The sequence below is a fragment of the Fusarium proliferatum genome (genome assembly GCF_900067095.1).
Source record: "Fusarium proliferatum ET1 genome assembly, contig: FPRO_scaffold007, whole genome shotgun sequence".
NCBI classification, from domain to species: domain Eukaryota; kingdom Fungi; phylum Ascomycota; class Sordariomycetes; order Hypocreales; family Nectriaceae; genus Fusarium; species Fusarium proliferatum.
The window spans coordinates 1,546,720-1,565,042 of record NW_022194796.1 but is presented as its reverse complement, the minus strand read 5'-3'; the positions used below and the strand labels follow the sequence as shown (position 1 = coordinate 1,565,042).

At 48.6% G+C, this 18,323-nt stretch overlaps 7 protein-coding genes and 2 non-coding genes across 9 annotated transcripts; 4 read left to right on the top strand and 5 right to left on the bottom strand.

The window, feature by feature from the left end:
• Positions 1–655: 655 nt before the first annotated feature.
• FPRO_07673 (uncharacterized protein) lies at positions 656–1,498 on the bottom strand (the record flags this gene model as incomplete). Its single annotated transcript, XM_031234244.1, has 1 exon — positions 656–1,498. The coding sequence occupies one exon, from the start codon at positions 1,496–1,498 to the stop codon at positions 656–658; it is 843 nt and encodes a 280-aa protein (XP_031084001.1).
• Positions 1,499–3,337: 1,839 nt separating this feature from the next.
• On the top strand, positions 3,338–3,419 carry tRNA. The gene is given in 2 exon segments: positions 3,338–3,373; positions 3,385–3,419. It is a non-coding gene; the product is annotated as a tRNA-Gly (tRNA).
• A 1,072-nt stretch (positions 3,420–4,491) lies between these two features.
• Positions 4,492–5,142, top strand: FPRO_07674 (uncharacterized protein; the record flags this gene model as incomplete). Its single annotated transcript, XM_031234243.1, has 1 exon — positions 4,492–5,142. One exon carries the CDS (start codon positions 4,492–4,494, stop codon positions 5,140–5,142), a length of 651 nt encoding a protein of 216 aa, XP_031084000.1.
• Positions 5,143–5,629: 487 nt separating this feature from the next.
• Positions 5,630–7,354, top strand: FPRO_07675 (uncharacterized protein; the record flags this gene model as incomplete). Its single annotated transcript, XM_031234242.1, has 1 exon — positions 5,630–7,354. The coding sequence occupies one exon, from the start codon at positions 5,630–5,632 to the stop codon at positions 7,352–7,354; it is 1,725 nt and encodes a 574-aa protein (XP_031083999.1).
• A 384-nt stretch (positions 7,355–7,738) lies between these two features.
• On the bottom strand, positions 7,739–8,110 carry FPRO_07676 (uncharacterized protein; the record flags this gene model as incomplete). Its single annotated transcript, XM_031234241.1, has 1 exon — positions 7,739–8,110. One exon carries the CDS (start codon positions 8,108–8,110, stop codon positions 7,739–7,741), a length of 372 nt encoding a protein of 123 aa, XP_031083998.1.
• Positions 8,111–8,530: 420 nt separating this feature from the next.
• FPRO_07677 (chitin synthase class I) lies at positions 8,531–11,357 on the bottom strand (the record flags this gene model as incomplete). Its single annotated transcript, XM_031234240.1, has 3 exons — positions 8,531–9,254; positions 9,303–11,068; positions 11,136–11,357. 3 exons carry the CDS (start codon positions 11,355–11,357, stop codon positions 8,531–8,533), a joined length of 2,712 nt encoding a protein of 903 aa, XP_031083997.1.
• A 2,845-nt stretch (positions 11,358–14,202) lies between these two features.
• Positions 14,203–15,028, bottom strand: FPRO_07678 (uncharacterized protein; the record flags this gene model as incomplete). The annotated part of the gene is made up of 2 exons (XM_031234239.1): positions 14,203–14,611; positions 14,898–15,028. The coding sequence occupies 2 exons, from the start codon at positions 15,026–15,028 to the stop codon at positions 14,203–14,205; spliced, it is 540 nt and encodes a 179-aa protein (XP_031083996.1).
• Positions 15,029–16,314: 1,286 nt separating this feature from the next.
• On the top strand, positions 16,315–17,574 carry FPRO_07679 (uncharacterized protein; the record flags this gene model as incomplete). The annotated part of the gene is made up of 2 exons (XM_031234237.1): positions 16,315–16,843; positions 16,946–17,574. The coding sequence occupies 2 exons, from the start codon at positions 16,315–16,317 to the stop codon at positions 17,572–17,574; spliced, it is 1,158 nt and encodes a 385-aa protein (XP_031083995.1).
• A 613-nt stretch (positions 17,575–18,187) lies between these two features.
• Positions 18,188–18,278, bottom strand: tRNA. Its single transcript is given in 2 exon segments — positions 18,188–18,223; positions 18,243–18,278. It is a non-coding gene; the product is annotated as a tRNA-Pro (tRNA).
• Positions 18,279–18,323: the final 45 nt, after the last annotated feature.

The following is an 18,323-nucleotide window of genomic DNA, read 5'->3' as shown; positions in this document are numbered from 1 at the left end:
GTGGGAGAGGTGGAATTCATTGTGCGACAGCTCAGCTTCTTATGGTAAACTGAATTCAAAATTTGTCGATTTTTTTGCCTGTGTCTTGGATGTTTTTTTTTTGAATTGAGAAACCCTGCAGAAAGCATTGGTTGTCGTGACTCCAAATTATATCATCCATGCCAGAACAAGAAATGAGGCTTACAACTCATCATCTCATTGGGAGAGGACAACCAGGCTGGATAAAGTGCATGTGCACGGGCTGACCGCTTGATACTTGAAGCACCCAAGAGAGCCTCAGCTTCATAACAATCACATCATGTAATCAATCTGGGTACAATCGAAGAGTTACAAGTCATTAAAAAACAGCCAGTGATTTATTCTCACATTGGCGCTGCAGATGTGCAATCAAAATCAAGTAAATAATACAACTCCGGTACCCATACGCGTGCTCATATAACCCGTCATGACCTCTGCTACGCCTCATCACGAATTCTATGGCAGGATACGTATCTTAGATACCTCATGGTCACTGAATGATCTTGAACTCTTTCCCCATTTCCCAACTGAAAAGAAAATCCCAAGTCTCTTCGCCCTGTCATCCAGCTGATACCTAGTATCACTTGCGTCTCATCCAACCGCCACTTCAGCTCGACCAATGTAATGGTCGACTAATTCAATATGAACAAGATAGTCGATATTCCGAGAAGTCGCAGTTCTCCTGTTGATATCGTGGATACCAACCCGCTTTATTACTGCGAATGACCTCGATAGCTATCTGAATGCCCCGAAGACGACTTGTCGTGCCCCAGGAAAGAATATTGCTGATCATCTTTTCGCATTCTCTTTGGTCGTTCTCATTCTTCATATTATAGCGTGCTACCCGATGAAAATACTCCTTGGTCTCACCCCATGCGTAACTGAAATAGATGGAGGCTGTGTTCCGATTCACCACGAAACTGTACATAGAGCTAATGAGCCCTGGGTCAGTCCACCCGCACGCTTCCAAGCGGCGGTACAGTCTATCGACCGTCCTGATGTCAATGGAAGCGCCTTGAAGATAGTTGAATGCTGGCTCACCAATAGTGTCACATAGATTTTCGAAGTCGTCGCTATCAGGGGCAACTTTGACCACTAGAAAAGGATAGAGCAGGTTTGTTCCATCCACAGCCTCTGCCTCTTGCTTGGACCAGGCGGGTATCTCATCATCGTCGATAACATGTCGTGGGGGAATCCATCCATAGATGAAATCAGGTCGGGATCTCAGGTGTCGAGCCCGGTTTGTCGATTCCGCTTCTGTTACGAATCCTCTCATGTGCTTTTGATGTTGATTCTTCAGTACGTGCGCCTCGCTGATACTAAGAATGTCAAACTCAATGTTTCGCAGAAATTTCTCTTCCCAAGAGCAATCTTGTACCGTAATAGCGGCTTTGAAGATTTCATGAGCGTCTCTCAATACCGTCTGAAGTGCGGGCATATTGGTGACATAGTCGAGGATGTCAGCGTTGGAGGGACCCATTTCTTCAAGTGCCTTACGGCGGGTAAAGAAATAAATGTCAACTGTCCAGAGTATCTTCTAAGAAGAAAAGTAGTATGGCTGATGCCGTGCCTGGGGCCGATTCTCGTTGGTTCTGACCAAGGCTTGAGACATTACTATCTGATATCAAGATGATAGAAGATTTTAAGGCCGAACTGCTCGAATATACACCTATAGATATGGATAGATAAGTGACTACCTAGCTGTGAGGAATATCGAAGAACAGCCTACCTTGGTCTTTAGAAACAAGTGGTATCCTCACACAAAAGGTTATAAGACTCCTCAGACTTCAGAGTTGCATAAGGGGATAGAGGTTTATCGTGAAGGTTGTGCAATGAAAATAATTATACTAGGAGAGCAAAACAAATCTGCTGAAGGGAGGGTTTTGGTGAATGCAATTCTTTGACAAAATGTGTCACTACTCACTAAGTTAGTAGGTATCAAAGAAACACCCAAATCATACAAGGTCACTTGTTGGTATGTCTTACTTTCATCATACGCTACATTTATACTTCTATCACAAGAAACAAACTTTCGAAAGTCGTTATAAGTGTACAGCATGAATGATGCTATTATGAGCTACCGGCGACAGCACAAGTCTCTGCTTCACACTATGGATCACGAGCCAGTTCATCCGGCATGTTTTTGAATTGTCCAAAGATTGTTTACTGCGTCAAAAGCTTCTGCTAACTCCACGGGTCCCTGTGTTGCAAAGCTCATGTTGTGCTATTTGCTACAGGTTTAACCACATATTGGGGTAGGCCGCTACTTTTTGTCTGATACCTTGCTTTGTTGTTGGCAAACAGCCTGATACACCGTCTCGAGGCTACAGCGGGCTCTGATAAGCCCCAGGATAGCAACAGCGTCCTCCAATTTTCCAGCATGCATGAACTCTATAATGGAAACATACATTGCTGTTTCCTGCTCCACAACTTTTATTCCCTCCACAAGCTCAGCTATCGCTACCTCGATGGGAACCTCCAAATTTTCTATATCTGCCGGTTGATACTTCATATTGAATTCGTTATCGGCAGGGAGAGTTATACTATTAAGCGATGAGTACCGGAATAAAGGATGGCAACTTAACATTAGCGCTTTGAGAACCAATGGCAGCTTCTCTGATTTGGGATGGCGGTGATCATGAACGGGGTATTAAGAGAAACCTGTCTTACTTACGTCAGGTTCCTTCTCCTAAAGGATAAGTTCACCAGGAAAGGTCTCTGTTACTCGGCTGAACAATGCAGTAAAGACTGCGAGATTTGGTCAAGAATAAAGCGATACTGAATTTATGAGAGTGTTGTAGCTTGAGGTCCACAAGTCTCACCAGGCGGTAGAGAGACGTCGTCTCAGGAAACGAGAAACTCAAGCGGGGATGATTTATGTAAATGATGGGTGACCCGTGTCCATAAGACGGGCAAAAGACGGCATACTTAAAGGTATGCGCCTTCAGGCCCCTAAGCGTTACACCACTTATGTAGAGTTTACAGCTCCGGGCTTGTGATTAGACAACTCGCTAGGACGAGTGTTGTGGCAAAGGGCAACCTGGACTGTGATTGGCAAGCCATGGCGGAGGGTAGTCCGGGACTCTGTCAATGAAAGATATAAAAAGAGCGGGAGCAAGAATGACGTAACTGAAAAAAATATCTAAAGTCAATATTCATTTCTTTTAAACTGGTAAGTTGATTTCCCCCCCTTGGGAATCATCTTCTCTTTGGTGTTCCTCATCGCTGCACACGTGGTTCTACACCCGACAGCTCAGTCACGGGTTCTGGCTATCGAACATAGTATTAGATTGGCAATTAAGTTATCAACAATCAAACGGCGTAATTGGTTTAGTGGTAAAATTCTCCGTTGCCATTCGAGCAGCGTCGGGGAGCCCTGGGTTCGATTCCCAGATTACGCATTCAAAATCCTATTTTTGAACGATTAAGCTTTTGGCCGTGTCGTATCTATTCTTTTTGGTGGTGGTGGTGTGATGTTGGCATTGACTGGTTGTTGAAGCATGGCTTTGTTCTTCGCTGGTCGAGATTCTGCCAAAAGTCCAGTGGTAGCAATGCAGTTGCAAATCGACTGTTCCTGCCTTGCCAAGACTTTTGCTTCGCCCACCTTGTGAGGCAAATATCGCCGATCCCCTGAATGAAGTCACCGAGCATGTCCCTAGGGGCACGTGTATGGACATCAAAAGCAGATCTGATGGCTGTGATCTTAATGAAACGGATATAAGCAACATCAGAGAAGACTCAGCCACCTTCTGAGATAGGAAACGGCCGACAGATGGAAACGATACGAATAGAGTTGCAGGTTTCCCGCCTTAAGCGATTGGCTACAGCGAGGTCCCATACGCCACATTAGCCTTGCCAGGCTAGGCCAGGCAGCTAGAGCCCGACAAGAGTGCTGCACACAAGGTTAATTTTAGCATCGTCTCCTGTTTGAGGTGACGAGCGGTGTATTGGTTGATGTATGCAACGGTGAGATATGGCCCAGACTATGCACTCGCGAGGAACGTTGCATAGAATGGAAGAGTCATAAGTAAGCATTTAACCTCTTCTTCGTCTTTAGGCTAGACAACGCATTGACCTAGACCGCAATGAACCAACAAACTTAGTGGAGATCCTCTGGAACCTCGCTTCGCTTCTACGGCGCGATCAACCTGGAGCGCCCACTCAGCCTTGCCAGGGGTGATCGTCTGAATCCTCCGCCAAGATCGATCCCATTCTCCTCATTGGATGCTTCTGCGGTTCCCATTAACTGTGCCTCGCAAAATTTCCCTTGGTCTGGCCGGTGACTCTTTGCCCAGTCGGAAATGGCACGTTGTAGCGGCCATGTCCCAACTCATCACATCGTGAGCGTCAACTATAAGTAGCCTGTATCCTCACACGTTGTTAGGATCATAATTCACAAAGCATCTCTCTTAGAACATCTTACTTATTCACTCTCGAATATATTCACTCGCTTACAACAAACCAACCACCAATATGCAGACCAAGTACATCTCCCTCCTCGCCGCTGCGGCTGCTACCACCGTCTCTGCTGCTGAAGTCAAGCGCGTTGACGTCGTTCACATCTTCGAGACTCTCCACGTCGGCAAGCACATTCCCAGCTTCACCCCCAACAAGCGCTCTGTCAATGCCATCTTTGAGCGTGACGACAAGGAGGAGTGCCAGAGCTCTGCCATCTCTATCCTTCGAAGCGCACCCACTGCCAACAGAGACCTCGAGTCCTGGGCTCTTACTGCTGAGACCACCGACCCTTGCACTCTCACTGCTCCCTCTTCGCTGTCTTCCGACCTCTTGAGCTACATGACCGCCGTGGTTGAGTGGTCTAACGAGAAGGCCGATGATATGCAGGAGATTGTTGACAAGTGTCTTGATGGAGAGGACGCCGAGGACGCCGAACTGGGCGTTTGCTCTACTCCTGGAACGATCATCTTTACTGCTGCTACCACCACACAGACTGTCCAGCTCAAGACTGTTCTCGAGACTTTTGCTACTCCTGGTGCTTCTTCTACTGGCAGCGCTGGCGGCTCTGATGACACCGAGAAGACCAACGCCGCTGCTCCTCGTGGCGCCAACTTGTTCGCTGCTGTTGCCGCCGTCGGTGTCGCTGGTTTCATGATTGCTGCTTAGGGACATGGCTTCAGGCTTTAATGGACGAATACACACGCTATGGAATTGTCATGCTTAGATGATGGATAGAACGGATTGACTTCTGTATGATATCCCGTGCGGAATGTGCACTTTTACTTTAGACTATATATTTAATGGTTATGGAATCTTTCATTTTACTGTACCCTCCCTGACTTCCTCGATGCTTCTCTGAAATGCAGCTACCTTTCTTGTCGGTCCAACTCTTTCATTTTCATATATAGGTACCTAGGCACCTAAACAATGATCATGTCCCTGATTCACTCACAATTCGGCAGGTGCCCTTTCGGCCTGGTTAGGTAGGTAGCTTTCATTGGATGATCCAATCTCTGATTGCTTCCTCCCGGCGACATTCCCCCCCATGTCTAGGTGTCTGCCTGCCTTTTAGTTTATACAATGCCATCGCGAGCCCCTCCACCTTCCTACAACTCCTCCATTCACCACTCCATGTACAACACAACGCAGTTCGATGGCCCAAAACGAATGCTATATCCTCCGTCTCTCAACGGATCTCGTTCTCCAGATCTTGGACTGTAGCCCACTGTCAACATGCTTTGACATAGCACTCACTTGTACTACCCTCCACCACCAGTGCCGGAAGCTTCTAGATCTTCACCGTGAAGCCGATGCAAAGTACAGAGTCACATCGGACCTGTGTCCGGAAACTATGATTGATCTACTTAAAGATAATACCAGAGCCAAAATCGAGAGGTGGCATGTCCGTGAGCTGGAGATCTGGGGTAGCCGAAATGATTGGGAAGATTGGCGACCATGGGTTCCCCAATTTCCTGGGACTTGCAGTCTTGCTGGTGGCTCCCCCACAAGGCATGGGCTGGATTTGCAAGACATACAAAAATACATCCGCACTGCACTGGAATTATGGACCTTTTGGAGATTCGACTCTGAAGCTATCCAGTTGGAGCTTGAGGCTGGCAAGGACGGGTTCCTCAAGCTCCTCCTCATTGCGACGTGTCCTCGTCTTCACAGTCTGCGATTCGTCAAAAGAGGTTACGATCCTCACACGACTCTCGAGTGGATGAGAGAAGTCATCAAACACAGCCGTAGGGCATGGAATGGACCACATGAGATGCATGGTTTTGAATCCCTGCGAGGTATCGCAGTTGGTATCGAGACAGATCAACGTTTGTGGAACAACACAAGTCCCCTACGCGATGCCCGCGACTTTGCAGCCCTATTCTACATGCCAAACCTTGAGAGTCTCTACTTCAATGATTTGCACTGCGATCTAGTTGCCGACGCAAACGACGTATACTACGATGTTGTTGCCCCATATGAGTTTCCATGCGGCACTTCGAGCGTAAAGCATCTCTTTATAGATGGCGCTTCGGGCTCCTTTGCCAATTATTACCGAGCCATAGCAGATGCGTCAAAGAAATTAGAATCGGTCGTTTTGAGAGTTGCCAGTGAACACCAGCAACATATTTACGACGTGGATATGTTCGTGGGCTCGCTGTCTTTGAGTAATGGGAAGACCCTACAAAAGCTCATCCTTTACAACCCGCGCGGTATGCTTGGCGATCAATACGGCAACTATCTACTCGATGACCTTGACGAATTTCGAAACTTGAAGCTGTTTACGTTGTCGGTTTACGACTTAGCGCTTGAAGAGCTTTACCTGATGCATACTTCTCCCAATGTAGAGCGGCTTGCGGAATACGTCTCTGGCTCTTTCCCTGCTAGTACTGAAGCTCTTTATATCTGGGGACGGTCGGACGAGTATGTGGACGTCCCAGCATCTGACGATATGCCATCAAATATCCTCGACTCAACACTTGCGTCACTCATCGAATCTAGCGTCCTTGAGAACCTTAAGGTCGTCTACCTCGCGGACTTTGAGATGCTACAGATCGCTTTTGAAGAACACATCGATGGGGATATCAAGGACACGGACCCAGGGCAACCGATTCTGCAAAAGTCTGTTGCTGCAGGACTCAAGGCTGGTGTGCATGTGTGCACGCTGATGAATAGAGATGATGGCGGTTATTGGAAAAGCTTTCCTGCCAAGCCGGATGGGTTTGAACTGAAGACTGGTCCTTGCTATGGCGAAAGGCCCGCATCGTGGAGGTTGAATTTGCAGTCTGGCGAATGGGGCCCGGATTGTGAAGGCTGCGGAGAGTGTATGGACTGCTTGGCCGTGTATCCTGCTGAGTTGTGGAAGAGTGGCCGTTCTTGAGAAGACGGCATAAACTGCCATCGATTCTAGGAAAGGTGGATGGCCTGAGGCTTTACTCTCGTAGTACATGTAACACATGGATACCATGTCCATCAAGAGACTCACGATCGAACTGCCGGTTAAGGCGTGTGCTTCAGCGTTGCAGGTGTGATGTCAATGAAGTCAAAGATGATATCAACGATTAGTACCTCGCCTTGAATGATTCAGCTGAACAGGCATTAACATCAGTCCATGACAAAACCATTGCCTCAACTCACCGTCTTAGCCTCCTTCACGATCCTCAAGGCCGCGCGTATGACGCGTCTCTCACCACCCCTCAATTGCCCAACAGATGTTCTATCCTCCTCTTTCATGTTCTGGTATGGCCACAGTAAACTGCGTCGATCACTCCCCCTCATATCCCATCGCCCTCTTCCACCAACCCCCCAAGCCCCTCTCGTCCATGACCCTCCCAAACTCTCTCACCGACTCGGTCTCATCAAACCCCGACTTGCTTCCTACGCCCTCAGCCCTCGCAGGCTTCGCAACACATTTGAAGTCTTTGTACCGCAGCGCTTGTACCGTAGATACCCACTCTGTCAAACCAGCCTCATCGCGCCCCTCTGCAAACATTATCCCCGGTGATCCGCCGCTTCGCACATACAGCCAGTCCACGTTTAGTTGCTGTGCCGCACGACGGACGCGTGAGAGCTTTTTGCGGGATGTTATATGGTGGGTGCGGATTAGACAGTTGAAGAGTGAGGGTGTTCGTGACATGATGCTTTAAGGTGGTGTTGGAGAGACGTCAGTGAGGAGTTTCATGATATCACACTCGGACTTTTATGGATCCGATGAAAAACACAACCGCATCACGACAAAACAGAGACAAAATGGTATAGAGAGTAGTCAACGTAAAATTCATCCTCGTATGTGCACATCTAAGGATATAAACCTAGCCTAAGCAAACCAAACGCCTTCCTGGTATGTATCGTATCCTCCGCAGCCGAGTCAAAACATCATGACATGACCAACATCAAAGTTTGTTTACATACACGTACGTTATTCTTATTCAACAACACCAAGTCCCTCAGTCTCCAGGGACTCTTCGTCATAAATGGGTATAATGTGAAAGCTAAACGAACTTTCTCGTTCCCTGCACGCCAAAAGTTCGAGCCAATTTGCGCTGCGCCTCTCGGCTTAGACACCTCGGAACATGCGCACCACCAAGAACCACATCGCACCGATAAACTTGAACGCGCTCAGACCTGCCACACTCCAAAGTACGATAGACATGTAGATGTTGGATCGGCTCAGCTGTTCCGCTTCATGGTCCTTATCCTTGTTGGGGCTGATTCGATCCAGACCTGCAGAGCTCAGAACAAGCGCTGCCAGACCAAAGTTTGACACCATCCAGATGAGAACGACGCCAGTACGAACACCTCTGTAGTAGTCCATTTGCTTCTCCTGAAGCTGGCTGGGAGTGGGAGTAGTCTTGACTTCAACGTGCTTCTGTGCAAAGACAGCAAGTTCTCGCTGATATTGTGCGTTCAAATCTCCTTCGTCGGGCAGATCCGTTTTTCCAGTACCATCCTTGGTGTTGACCGAAGGAAGCTTCTCAACCTTGTCGTCACCCTTGGTACCCCAAGAAACATCGTGCGTGTTGCAGAAGGCGTAGACGTTCAAAACATTTGTAAAGGTGGGCGTGAGAAGCATGTACTGGACCAAAGAGGTAGCCATGTGCCAGGGATCCAACATGATCAGCGAAGCAATCAACCAGATACCAAATGTCGACATGACTGAGATGATAAGCATGTAAAAGACTTTGTTCTTGAAGACGTCTGAAAAATTAAAGCCGTTTGCGTCGTTAACGTCAGCTATGATAGCTTTGACAGCGATGAAAATAGCAGCAAACAATAGATAGCTGGTCGGCTGTTAGTGCCAGGCAGCAAAAGCATGTCAGTGAACTTACATCATGATTATAGCCCAGAACCAACACATGGCGGTATAGAGCCTACCAGAACCTGCTGGTCGATTGCCCAGAGATAAGACGAAACAAGTAATTAGGAATACACCGTAGAGCCAGGTGAAAACGACACCCAGAATTTCTCCTGTTCGTCCAAGTAACGTATCATCTCCCAAACTTGTTGTGAGAATCTTGAAAACGAGGAAGAAGTTACCGATAGCAAACCAAGCGAAGATCATGTTGATAGTGTTGAAGATGAATTCGATGAAGAAGGCAAACTTTCGCAAGAAAGTGTGATCAGATCGGAGGAAGTCGAGGAAATGAACAATAGCGTAGATAGCAGCGAAGAAAGAACCGTTGAGCCAACGGCGACGTTGGAGAACAAGCTCAGTAACTGTATCGGGAACATCGGTCTCGCCAGTAGCTGACTTGACGTACTGCAGGATCCAATGACAGTTGCGCTTAGTGACCAACTCGAAGCAAAGAATACGATCTTCGGCGAGATACATGTTGGACTCGAAAAGACCAGCATCGCTTCCACCGTGGAGCGTCTCACCCAAGAAGTACTTCTCAAGAGGTCCCTTTCCGTTCTTGTCGTTTTGAAGAGCAACATAGCGGTAGGCTGAGAAGGCGCCAGGCAACACAGAGATGAAGCCGAAAGCGGACTCCAATGGCTTATCGAGAATGTTGCTCATCTTGTACTCGAAGTTCTGAGCAGCGACGAGTGGGTTCAGAAGGTATTTTCCACCAGTACCCAACATAGCCTTGATCTCACCACAAGCACCACCGCACATAGGCTCGAGATCAAAGGCCTTCCAGAGATGGTAAATTGAGCTGCCACCGGGTCGAGTACCCGCATCGAGAAGTACACAAATGTTAGGGTCCAGGACTCTACCAAAGGCCGTAAAAAACCATCTGTGTGAATTAATCTTCTTGGCGTTCTTCTCCTTCAAACAGAACAGCATTTGAACTGGCTGGCGTCGGTGGACGAGCTGAACAACGTCATTCTTGATCTGAAGGTGAGTTTGCGTGGTGTATTCGTAAATATGGGCCGTGACATCCTTTCCGTTGACCTGCTGCTTGGCGATACCCTCTTGGTACACACCCATACCGGCCAAGAGAGCCTTGGTTCTGGGGTTGATCTTGGAGCGACCATCACTGACGACACAGACGACAATCTTCTTCCACGCGTCTTTACCCCATGTCTTACTGTTGGGACGGTTACACATGTACTCGATGTTCTTGAAAACACCGGTCATGGTTCGGGCAAACAAAATATCGTCCTCGTTATACATAGTCACAACAATGAACAGCTCGGTATGGCGAGGCTTTGTGAAGAGCCTCTGTCGCAGTGTGAAGTCGTGGTCGTAGAAGTCATTGGGATCGCAAGTAGCTGCGGAATACCGCATATGTGTGAACTCATCACGCTCTCCGTGAGGGTTCTGTTGCAACAGAACTGGAGGAACAGGACAATCCAGAACCAGGTTACCGCGGTACAAGAGGACTTGCTTGACGGTTTTCCAGCGCTTAATTCCACCGCCTTGTTGCGGTTGATCTTGGTATGGTTCGCTTGGCGCATCTGATGGTTGGTGCTGCAGCATAGGCCTGTGGTCATCGTAGGGTTGCTCGTACTCTTGGTCGTAGCCCTGATCGTAGGGTTGCTGCTGGGGACGAGGCTCGTAAGGTTGGTTGTAGTAGGCATCGTGATGCGCTTCAGGGTTTACGGCGTAATCACCAGGAGGTCCGTAGCCAGACAAGTTGTCGACGGATTGCTGCGACAAAGTCAGTTCAATTCTCGCTACCACATGCGCAACGTTCAATGTGGCGAGGAAGACTTACAGCGGCATTGAGGTTCAGATGATCGCTTGGAGTAGGTAACCGGTGCTGGTCGGGGCCCGAGGGCATATGAAGGTGCTGCTGAGAAGGGCCATACTGTCCATATCGGCCATCGTCGAAGGGGTTGTCGTCAAGCTGGTAGCCCTGCTGGAGCGGCTGACCTGGCGAAGGTGTCCGGTGAGGGTGTGGATGTTGCTGAGGCTGTGCCCCGTATCGAGGATCCATTTCGTTGTTATAGTAATCGTCGTCTGAAGGCAATTGGAGTTAGACTTATATGTTCAGGAGTATGCTTGTTGATTGAGTTGGCAACTGGAGTGAAAGGGATTGTGAGTGGGCGCAGGTGAATAGACTTGCGAATGGGGCCTCGGTGATGCGCAAAGAGACGCAACAGCAATAAAGCTTATCACCACAACGAAAGTTTGTAGCAGGTGATGATGATGAGATTATAGCCACTTTTTGCAGGTTTGAACCTTGCCGAGTATCAAGAGCAAAGAGGCGAACAGATGCCGAGTCGCAATGTAATGCAATGCAATTCTAAGGTAGCCAGGGGTGTTTAAGAGGGAGGGGTATGTCTCGACTGTCTCATATTGAGGGAGAGAAAGGGGCAGATGACGATGATCAAAGAAAGCTAATGGGGAGGGATAAGGTGGTTGTACTTGCCTAGGCGATTATACGACATGATTGCGGTTGTTTATGCGCACAAGAGGCGCTATACACACAAAGATCTGAGGTATGTATGTATTTGGTTGGGTCTTATTTTGAGCGCGGTTACAGTTGCGCAAAAGACGGTTTATGGTTGATGCTGTTGCTGTTGCGCTGGTGGTTGCCCCGGGTTTCGGTTCCCACTCTCTGAGAGTCTAGTCTAGAGACCAAGGAACCGCGGGCGGGCGATAAGTCCAGTGTTTGTGAGGCCTGAGTGACGTTATGCGACGATGCACAGACGCAGGAGAAGCGGTTATAAATGCGCCAACGAATGATGATGTGAAACGAATGCACAGTAGGTAGACAAAGAGGAGAGGACAAGAAAAAAGAGATGGTTGCACAAGAAAAAAAGATTTTGGTCGGTTTCAAAGCTGACGAAAACCAATGTCAGTCCAGTGTCAATGTCTGACTGCAGCCGCAGAAGCAGATGACAGGGATCGAACAGGCGCTAGCTAAACCTCCAACTCAAGATGCGAGGGGAGCGAGAGAGAGCGAGAGTCTGCAGGTGGCTAACAGTTGCGTCTGGTCTGTGGCTCGGCTGCTCGATATGCGCGTCCCCTTCTGCGAATGAATGGCAAAAACCCTTGTCCTTGTCTTGGCAGATCCGTTTACTCCGTTTAAATCCAAGGACCGAGGAGTTGGAGGGTCCAACTTGGCGTGCTCGAGAGCAACGGTCTCTGTGTTTCACACTCTGCCCGAGTGGGATAGTAAAGGATGATCCTCCACTGACCCAGTGACGGATAAGGGTATGAATGAGCGAGTGACGTTGGTTTGGGGGGGGGGGCTCGGCTTGAACCGCCAGCGGGGATAGGACGTTGCAGGTGGCAGGGGGTCTTGTCTGTCCAGTCCTGGAGGAAATGATGAAGTGCAAAAGAGAAATGAGAATCAAATATCGACGAGAGGCAGGTCAAGTGGTTATACAAAGAGGCTGACCTAACTTGAGTCCTGTCCTGCAGCTGAAGCTTAGCAGCTACTAGCAAGCTACTGCACAATAGCTTGTCTGTCTCATCACACCTCAGCCCGATTACTTTCTGTCAGCCCAGCCGCAGCTTAGATCCATCCTCCAATTCCTCTCGCAGCCTAGTCCCAAGCCGCGCCTCCGCCAAATATCCAGCCCAGAAAGATCCAGCCAGGCCTAACCTCGCGCCTTTCAAGCCTTCAGAGAGAATGTGCCTTTCAGCTGCACCCACAAGGCTCTCTCGTGCGACACAATCATCGCATCTTGCCGTTGAGTTCCAGGAGACTAGGAGACTAAACCAATCGCCAACGCTGACTAGCCCAAGCCTCCATCATCCTCTCTCTCTCTCGCCCGAGCAGCGTTAACCTGCTTACAGACAGTCGCATGCAGCCCTAGATGGAAGTAATCACATCTGGGTCCCGTCCCTCCACTGTTCTGTTCTGTGCTGTGCTGTCGCTGTTGCTGATGCAGCCAGTACCTGATCAGCAGAAATCCAAAAATATCTCCAACGGTACATGAATCGCCACAGTTTGAATGTTCCTTGGCTCTTGGCTGGTTCATCAGTCAGGTTTAGAAATGCCGCAGTCTCACAATAATTGACTGCGCCACGACCTGTCAATTCAATGAGAACCCCCGTTCCCATTTGCCAAGACCTCGGATTCAGATCGTTACGAATTCACACGTATTTTCGGATTTGCCATCATCTTCTCATATTCCCATTTGGCTTTCTCTCCGAACTGTTGGACTGTGTGCTCCATTCCGTTGGATCTTGGCAGATACAGCACATGACTGTTTCTTACAATACTTGCAGTGTAGCTGAAAAATGACCCGCTGCCGGTGGAGACGACCTACCTAACTCAAAAGAGCTTAATCCAACGGGACAAACCTTTTGTCTCCTCCCACGACCGCTTTGACAGCCCGTCAATATAAGAGCTACGATACAGGAACGGGAGACAGTTAAATAATAATTAGACAGCGTAAGGGCTTAATCATGACCCAAGATTAGCATTTTCCGTAAGCTCGGCACTTTCGTCGGCCATCAGCCCTAAAATTGGCTGCTCTGGGCACCGCTTCTGTTTGATGCACAAGAAGCGGAATGCATACAAGTACCTATACTCTGTACCATTAAATTGTGTACTGTCCTTTTGGGTCTCCTCAGTACATATGGACTTTGGTGCAACTCTGAGAACTTGTCGAAAGGTCAAGCTCTCCTCCTCCGTATACACAACAGAGTGAGCCAGCACTCTCCTGGCTACGCCTGTCTTAGAGCATGAACCTGGTGATAGATAACCCAGGTATGCTTGGGCACCTCGTTACAGCCATCAACTTCATGTCGGAGAATCGCGTGACCAGGCTTTAGCAGTCCTTGGAGACGGGCTTTATTTATTGGCATTACACTTAAACTCCGCCTTATGTATCGATCAGAGCTGTCCTTGGAGCTTCCACCACCTCTTGTGCAGAACTATACTCAAAATGCCATAACTTCTGGATAACATGCTTGACATGGTTACTATCATCAACGTAAGGATACTCTCCATCCATAAGTTTCTGCTGGAGTTCGTCTATCTCTATTGGCCCATAAGAGACAGTCCATTCTGTAATCTCGCAAATTGCAGTACCAAGCGCACAGAGCTCCTTTTCGAGTATACTTCGAGTAGTAGAGTCGCCTTCTGGTCCTGGCACCCAACAACGGGGCTCACACGTAAAGAGAACCTCGGGGAACTTGCCCTTCAGAATCGAACCAGCAAAATCGCAGAGCTTGGCGTGAAGATCATCGAAGACAAGAACATTTCGAGGTGAGACGTCGCCCAAATGACCCCTCGATCATAAACGTACTTCAAAGCCTCCATGAAGTCAACGGCTATCTGCAAGCGACGAGCCGGTCTTGAGGTTCGTTCTTCCCAATGAATTCTCGTAAGTTACCATGTGGCGCCCTCTCAAGACACAACGCTCAAGCTTCTTCTCCATCAGGCATCAATTCGACACCAATACATTTGAGGATGTATGGATGTGAGCCGAGAGCTTCCTATATGGTAGCTTCGCGCTTCAGTAAGTTGCTCGTATCTTCAGTAAATGCGGCGCGGTCGTACACTTAGCCGTCTGACCAAAAACCAGCTGCCTTCGAAGCAGACTTGGAGTTGCCCTTCGCTGCGTATACGATGCTGAGGCTTGTTCGGCCGAGGGGCTCGAGTATGGCCCGGATAGCATGGGCAGCTTCCCGATCCGAGAGATGCATTCTAAATTACGCAGACTGATTCAAAGAGATTCGAGTGAGGCTAGAAAAGGCACCTAATGTCGAGAAGAAATATATCACATTGATTATCTTGGACCGGCAGGAAGAGTTCTATCTAACGGTAGCTGGTGCGGGGAAGTTTAAGCTTAATTCTCAATCCATTGTCATGTCTCCAGCGAACAAGACCTAGGCACGAGTATAACAACTCAGATATGAAGAATGACTACTTAAAAGTGAAACTTATTACGTAGCACTATAATAGAGTACACCGCAATTGTATGAGTTTCCCAAAATATTGCAATATTTATATCTTCGCCAGGCGGCCTAGCCAAGTACTGGCAACGGCGTATTATTGAATGCCGAAGCGCCCTCCTCTCAACGTCGAGGCGACTAATGCCCGTCCCATATACGAATATCCCATACCGAATAACTGATCAGCGAGGCAATAAACTAATGCAAGCCGTGGAAAACGCTTGAATTAGCCAGGGTGCCTTGGTCACGAGAGGTCTCAGAGACCCTATCGCCAACCAATACAATGCGGTTTCGGTCCGTCCCTTGTTGACTGCGGCTGAACTTCCAGCATACCTGATCCTTGTGCCAAGATAACCTCTTCCGCACTAGATATGGACGTTGTCACCGTGTTAGCCAATGGCTTCTCAGCAGGCTTGCAAGTTGTTTGTCCAATTCCGCTCTCTCGAGTTTTCTCTTCAAGAGTCGACATCTTCAACACCAGCATTTCAACGATCAATGACAGAAAGTTCTTCACTGGAAGACCTACTTACTATGTCTTCTCACATGTACCCCTTGCGTCCTGTCTGAGTTCCACTGCTGGCTCTAAATGCCACTCAAATATTCTCCCACTCACCGAGGCACCTTGCAGACATGGCGGTTTCATCTTCCATCGTGACTTCACATATACCCGCCAACCCTATTCAGCTCGTGCAGTCTCTGGGCCTATCAGAGCATTATCTTTTCAGAAGAACCAATAGAAACATTTCGCCCCTGGCATGAACATAAACGGGCATGCATTGGCGTGTATGGCTTCGATGTAGATCTCCTCAAATTAGCTAGGCCAGTTCCCGAGGGCAAGCAGGGACGAGAATAGATGAGATACGGTGTAAAGATATGCCGCTATATGGGGGTTCTAGTCATGGCTGTGGTGGTCTCTTATAGAGTTGATGTCCTGCTGTCAGTTGTGTGAGCAGTTTCGTTCTGTTAGCCAGTTCGGGTCCCATTGTTTCCACTTACATGTTCTCCCACCATCTCCAGTTGGAGCATCACCAGCAATTATGTCTCGACTTCTCTCAGTCCTTCTCCTTTCTCTCCCCCTCGTCCTCTCAGCAGACTTTGAAAGCGTGACCATCAGTGCCAATCTCGACAATGTTGGCCACACATGCATCAGCAAGTGTCTCTACTACACCGTTCTGTCCGATATGGGCAGGGCGATGGGGTGTGATGACCCCTATGACAACAACTGCTACTGCGCTACCGCCGCTGCATCTGCCAACAAGGCTGATGGCTTCATGTCCAAGTGTGCCACCTCCTTGTGCTCAGCTGGTGATCGCTCTCGAGACTTGACTTCCATGCAATCCTACTACGCTTCGTACTGTATGGGTGCAGGCTTCACACAGCCTGGTGCTACTGAGTGGTACAACCCTGCTGAAGCTACAGAGGAACCGACGAATGAGCCTACTGCAGAGAACAGTGGTGACAGTGATGCGAAGCCCAGTCGAACCGCCAACTCAGGCGGTGACGCGACTTCAACGCACATGACCATTGTCACACAAACGGCAGAGGATGGTGCTTCCAGGACGCAGGGTAAGTTCCTGCTGCTCGTGGTGATGGTGCCTTTGCTGCTGCTTCAGGTACTATTCCTGTGCATGCCCTATCTAGAGCTTCTGCTAACATTCTGGCCACTAGTAATCGTCGAAGCAACATCCACTTACTGGGTCAGCTCGGATGGGTCCCCGGCATCATCCAAGAACGAGGATGATGGCACCTCTATTGTCAAGATTGGTGTTGGCGTCGCTGTACCAGTGGTAATTATCGCCGCTGGTTTGTTTGCTTGGTGGTTCATCAGACGAAGAAGACAACAAAAGACACAATACCCCCATAATACTCAACCTCTCAGCGAAGTTACAACTGGCGGCGGTCCTGCTGTCGTGGCCTCTGTCTCCCCTTCAACGCCTGAGAGGAGGGACACTCTGCCAAGAAAGCCCGTCGGAGCTTCAACAATCTCTTCTGTTTCTTCTCTATCCAAGACTAACGAGCTATCTGGTATTGGCGTTCAACGTGAACTTTCTGGGCGTGAAGTTCATCCCTTTCCCAACATGATACCCAGTCCGCCGATCCAAGTCGCAGGACAACATGAGATGTCGGGCGAAGGATGGAGGCCAGATTTGGAGATGTATGGTCGTGATGCGCGTGTGGAAATGTCTGGTGAAGCAAGGCCTCCTGAGCTCCCGGGCTACACCAACTCAGCGAATGCGTACACACCTCATGAGAGTGTTCAGCGATGGGAACTTCCCGATAATTCACGTCAGAGATAGGATGAAGGCTTTGACGGCCGTCATATGTTGTTTTGTTTTGTGTTCTCTTCTTAGTAGTTGTCATTTCATTAGGCTCAGTGTTCCTTTTCGGCGGCGGAGTTGGGCCAGGGAAAGATGTATCTAGGGCCTCATCGTGGGCTAGATGTTATTGATAGGTGTAGAGGATCAAACTAATGAATATTGTATCTCTATTACGTTGCCGCGTGTCTAATCAAGAGCTAGTGTTTCGTCAGGGTAGTAGACACAGTATTCATTCTCTTGCTCGTTACTTCGTGGTAGGCCGTCCAGTATACCTACAGATTGAACACTCGAGCATCTAATGACTTTTTCACGAGGTGATCTACTCAACTCTAGTGCATAATTCGTATCCAAGTTCGTTTATCACTTAGAGTCAAGGTCTCAAGTTTACTTACCTCCCTCCCCTGGCCTCTGCAATTCGGAATATCAACACAATCAACATCGTTACTGACACACGTGTTCAAGACAAATTGACACTATGACAAACCACTCCGTCATATTGACATTGGCAGTTGTGCAACAGTCATCATCAAGAAGAGTCCTGATACAAAAAGAAATATTAAGATGTCATTTACTGATAACAGTGCAAAAGAAAGGGTCTGGCCGGGGATTGAACCCGGGACCTCTCGCAAGCTATGCTGTAGGGTTTTCCCTAAGCGAGAATCATACCACTAGACCACCAGACCAGTCAGTGTTGGAGCAGAACATTAGGCGCTGCTGTTGATGGACGG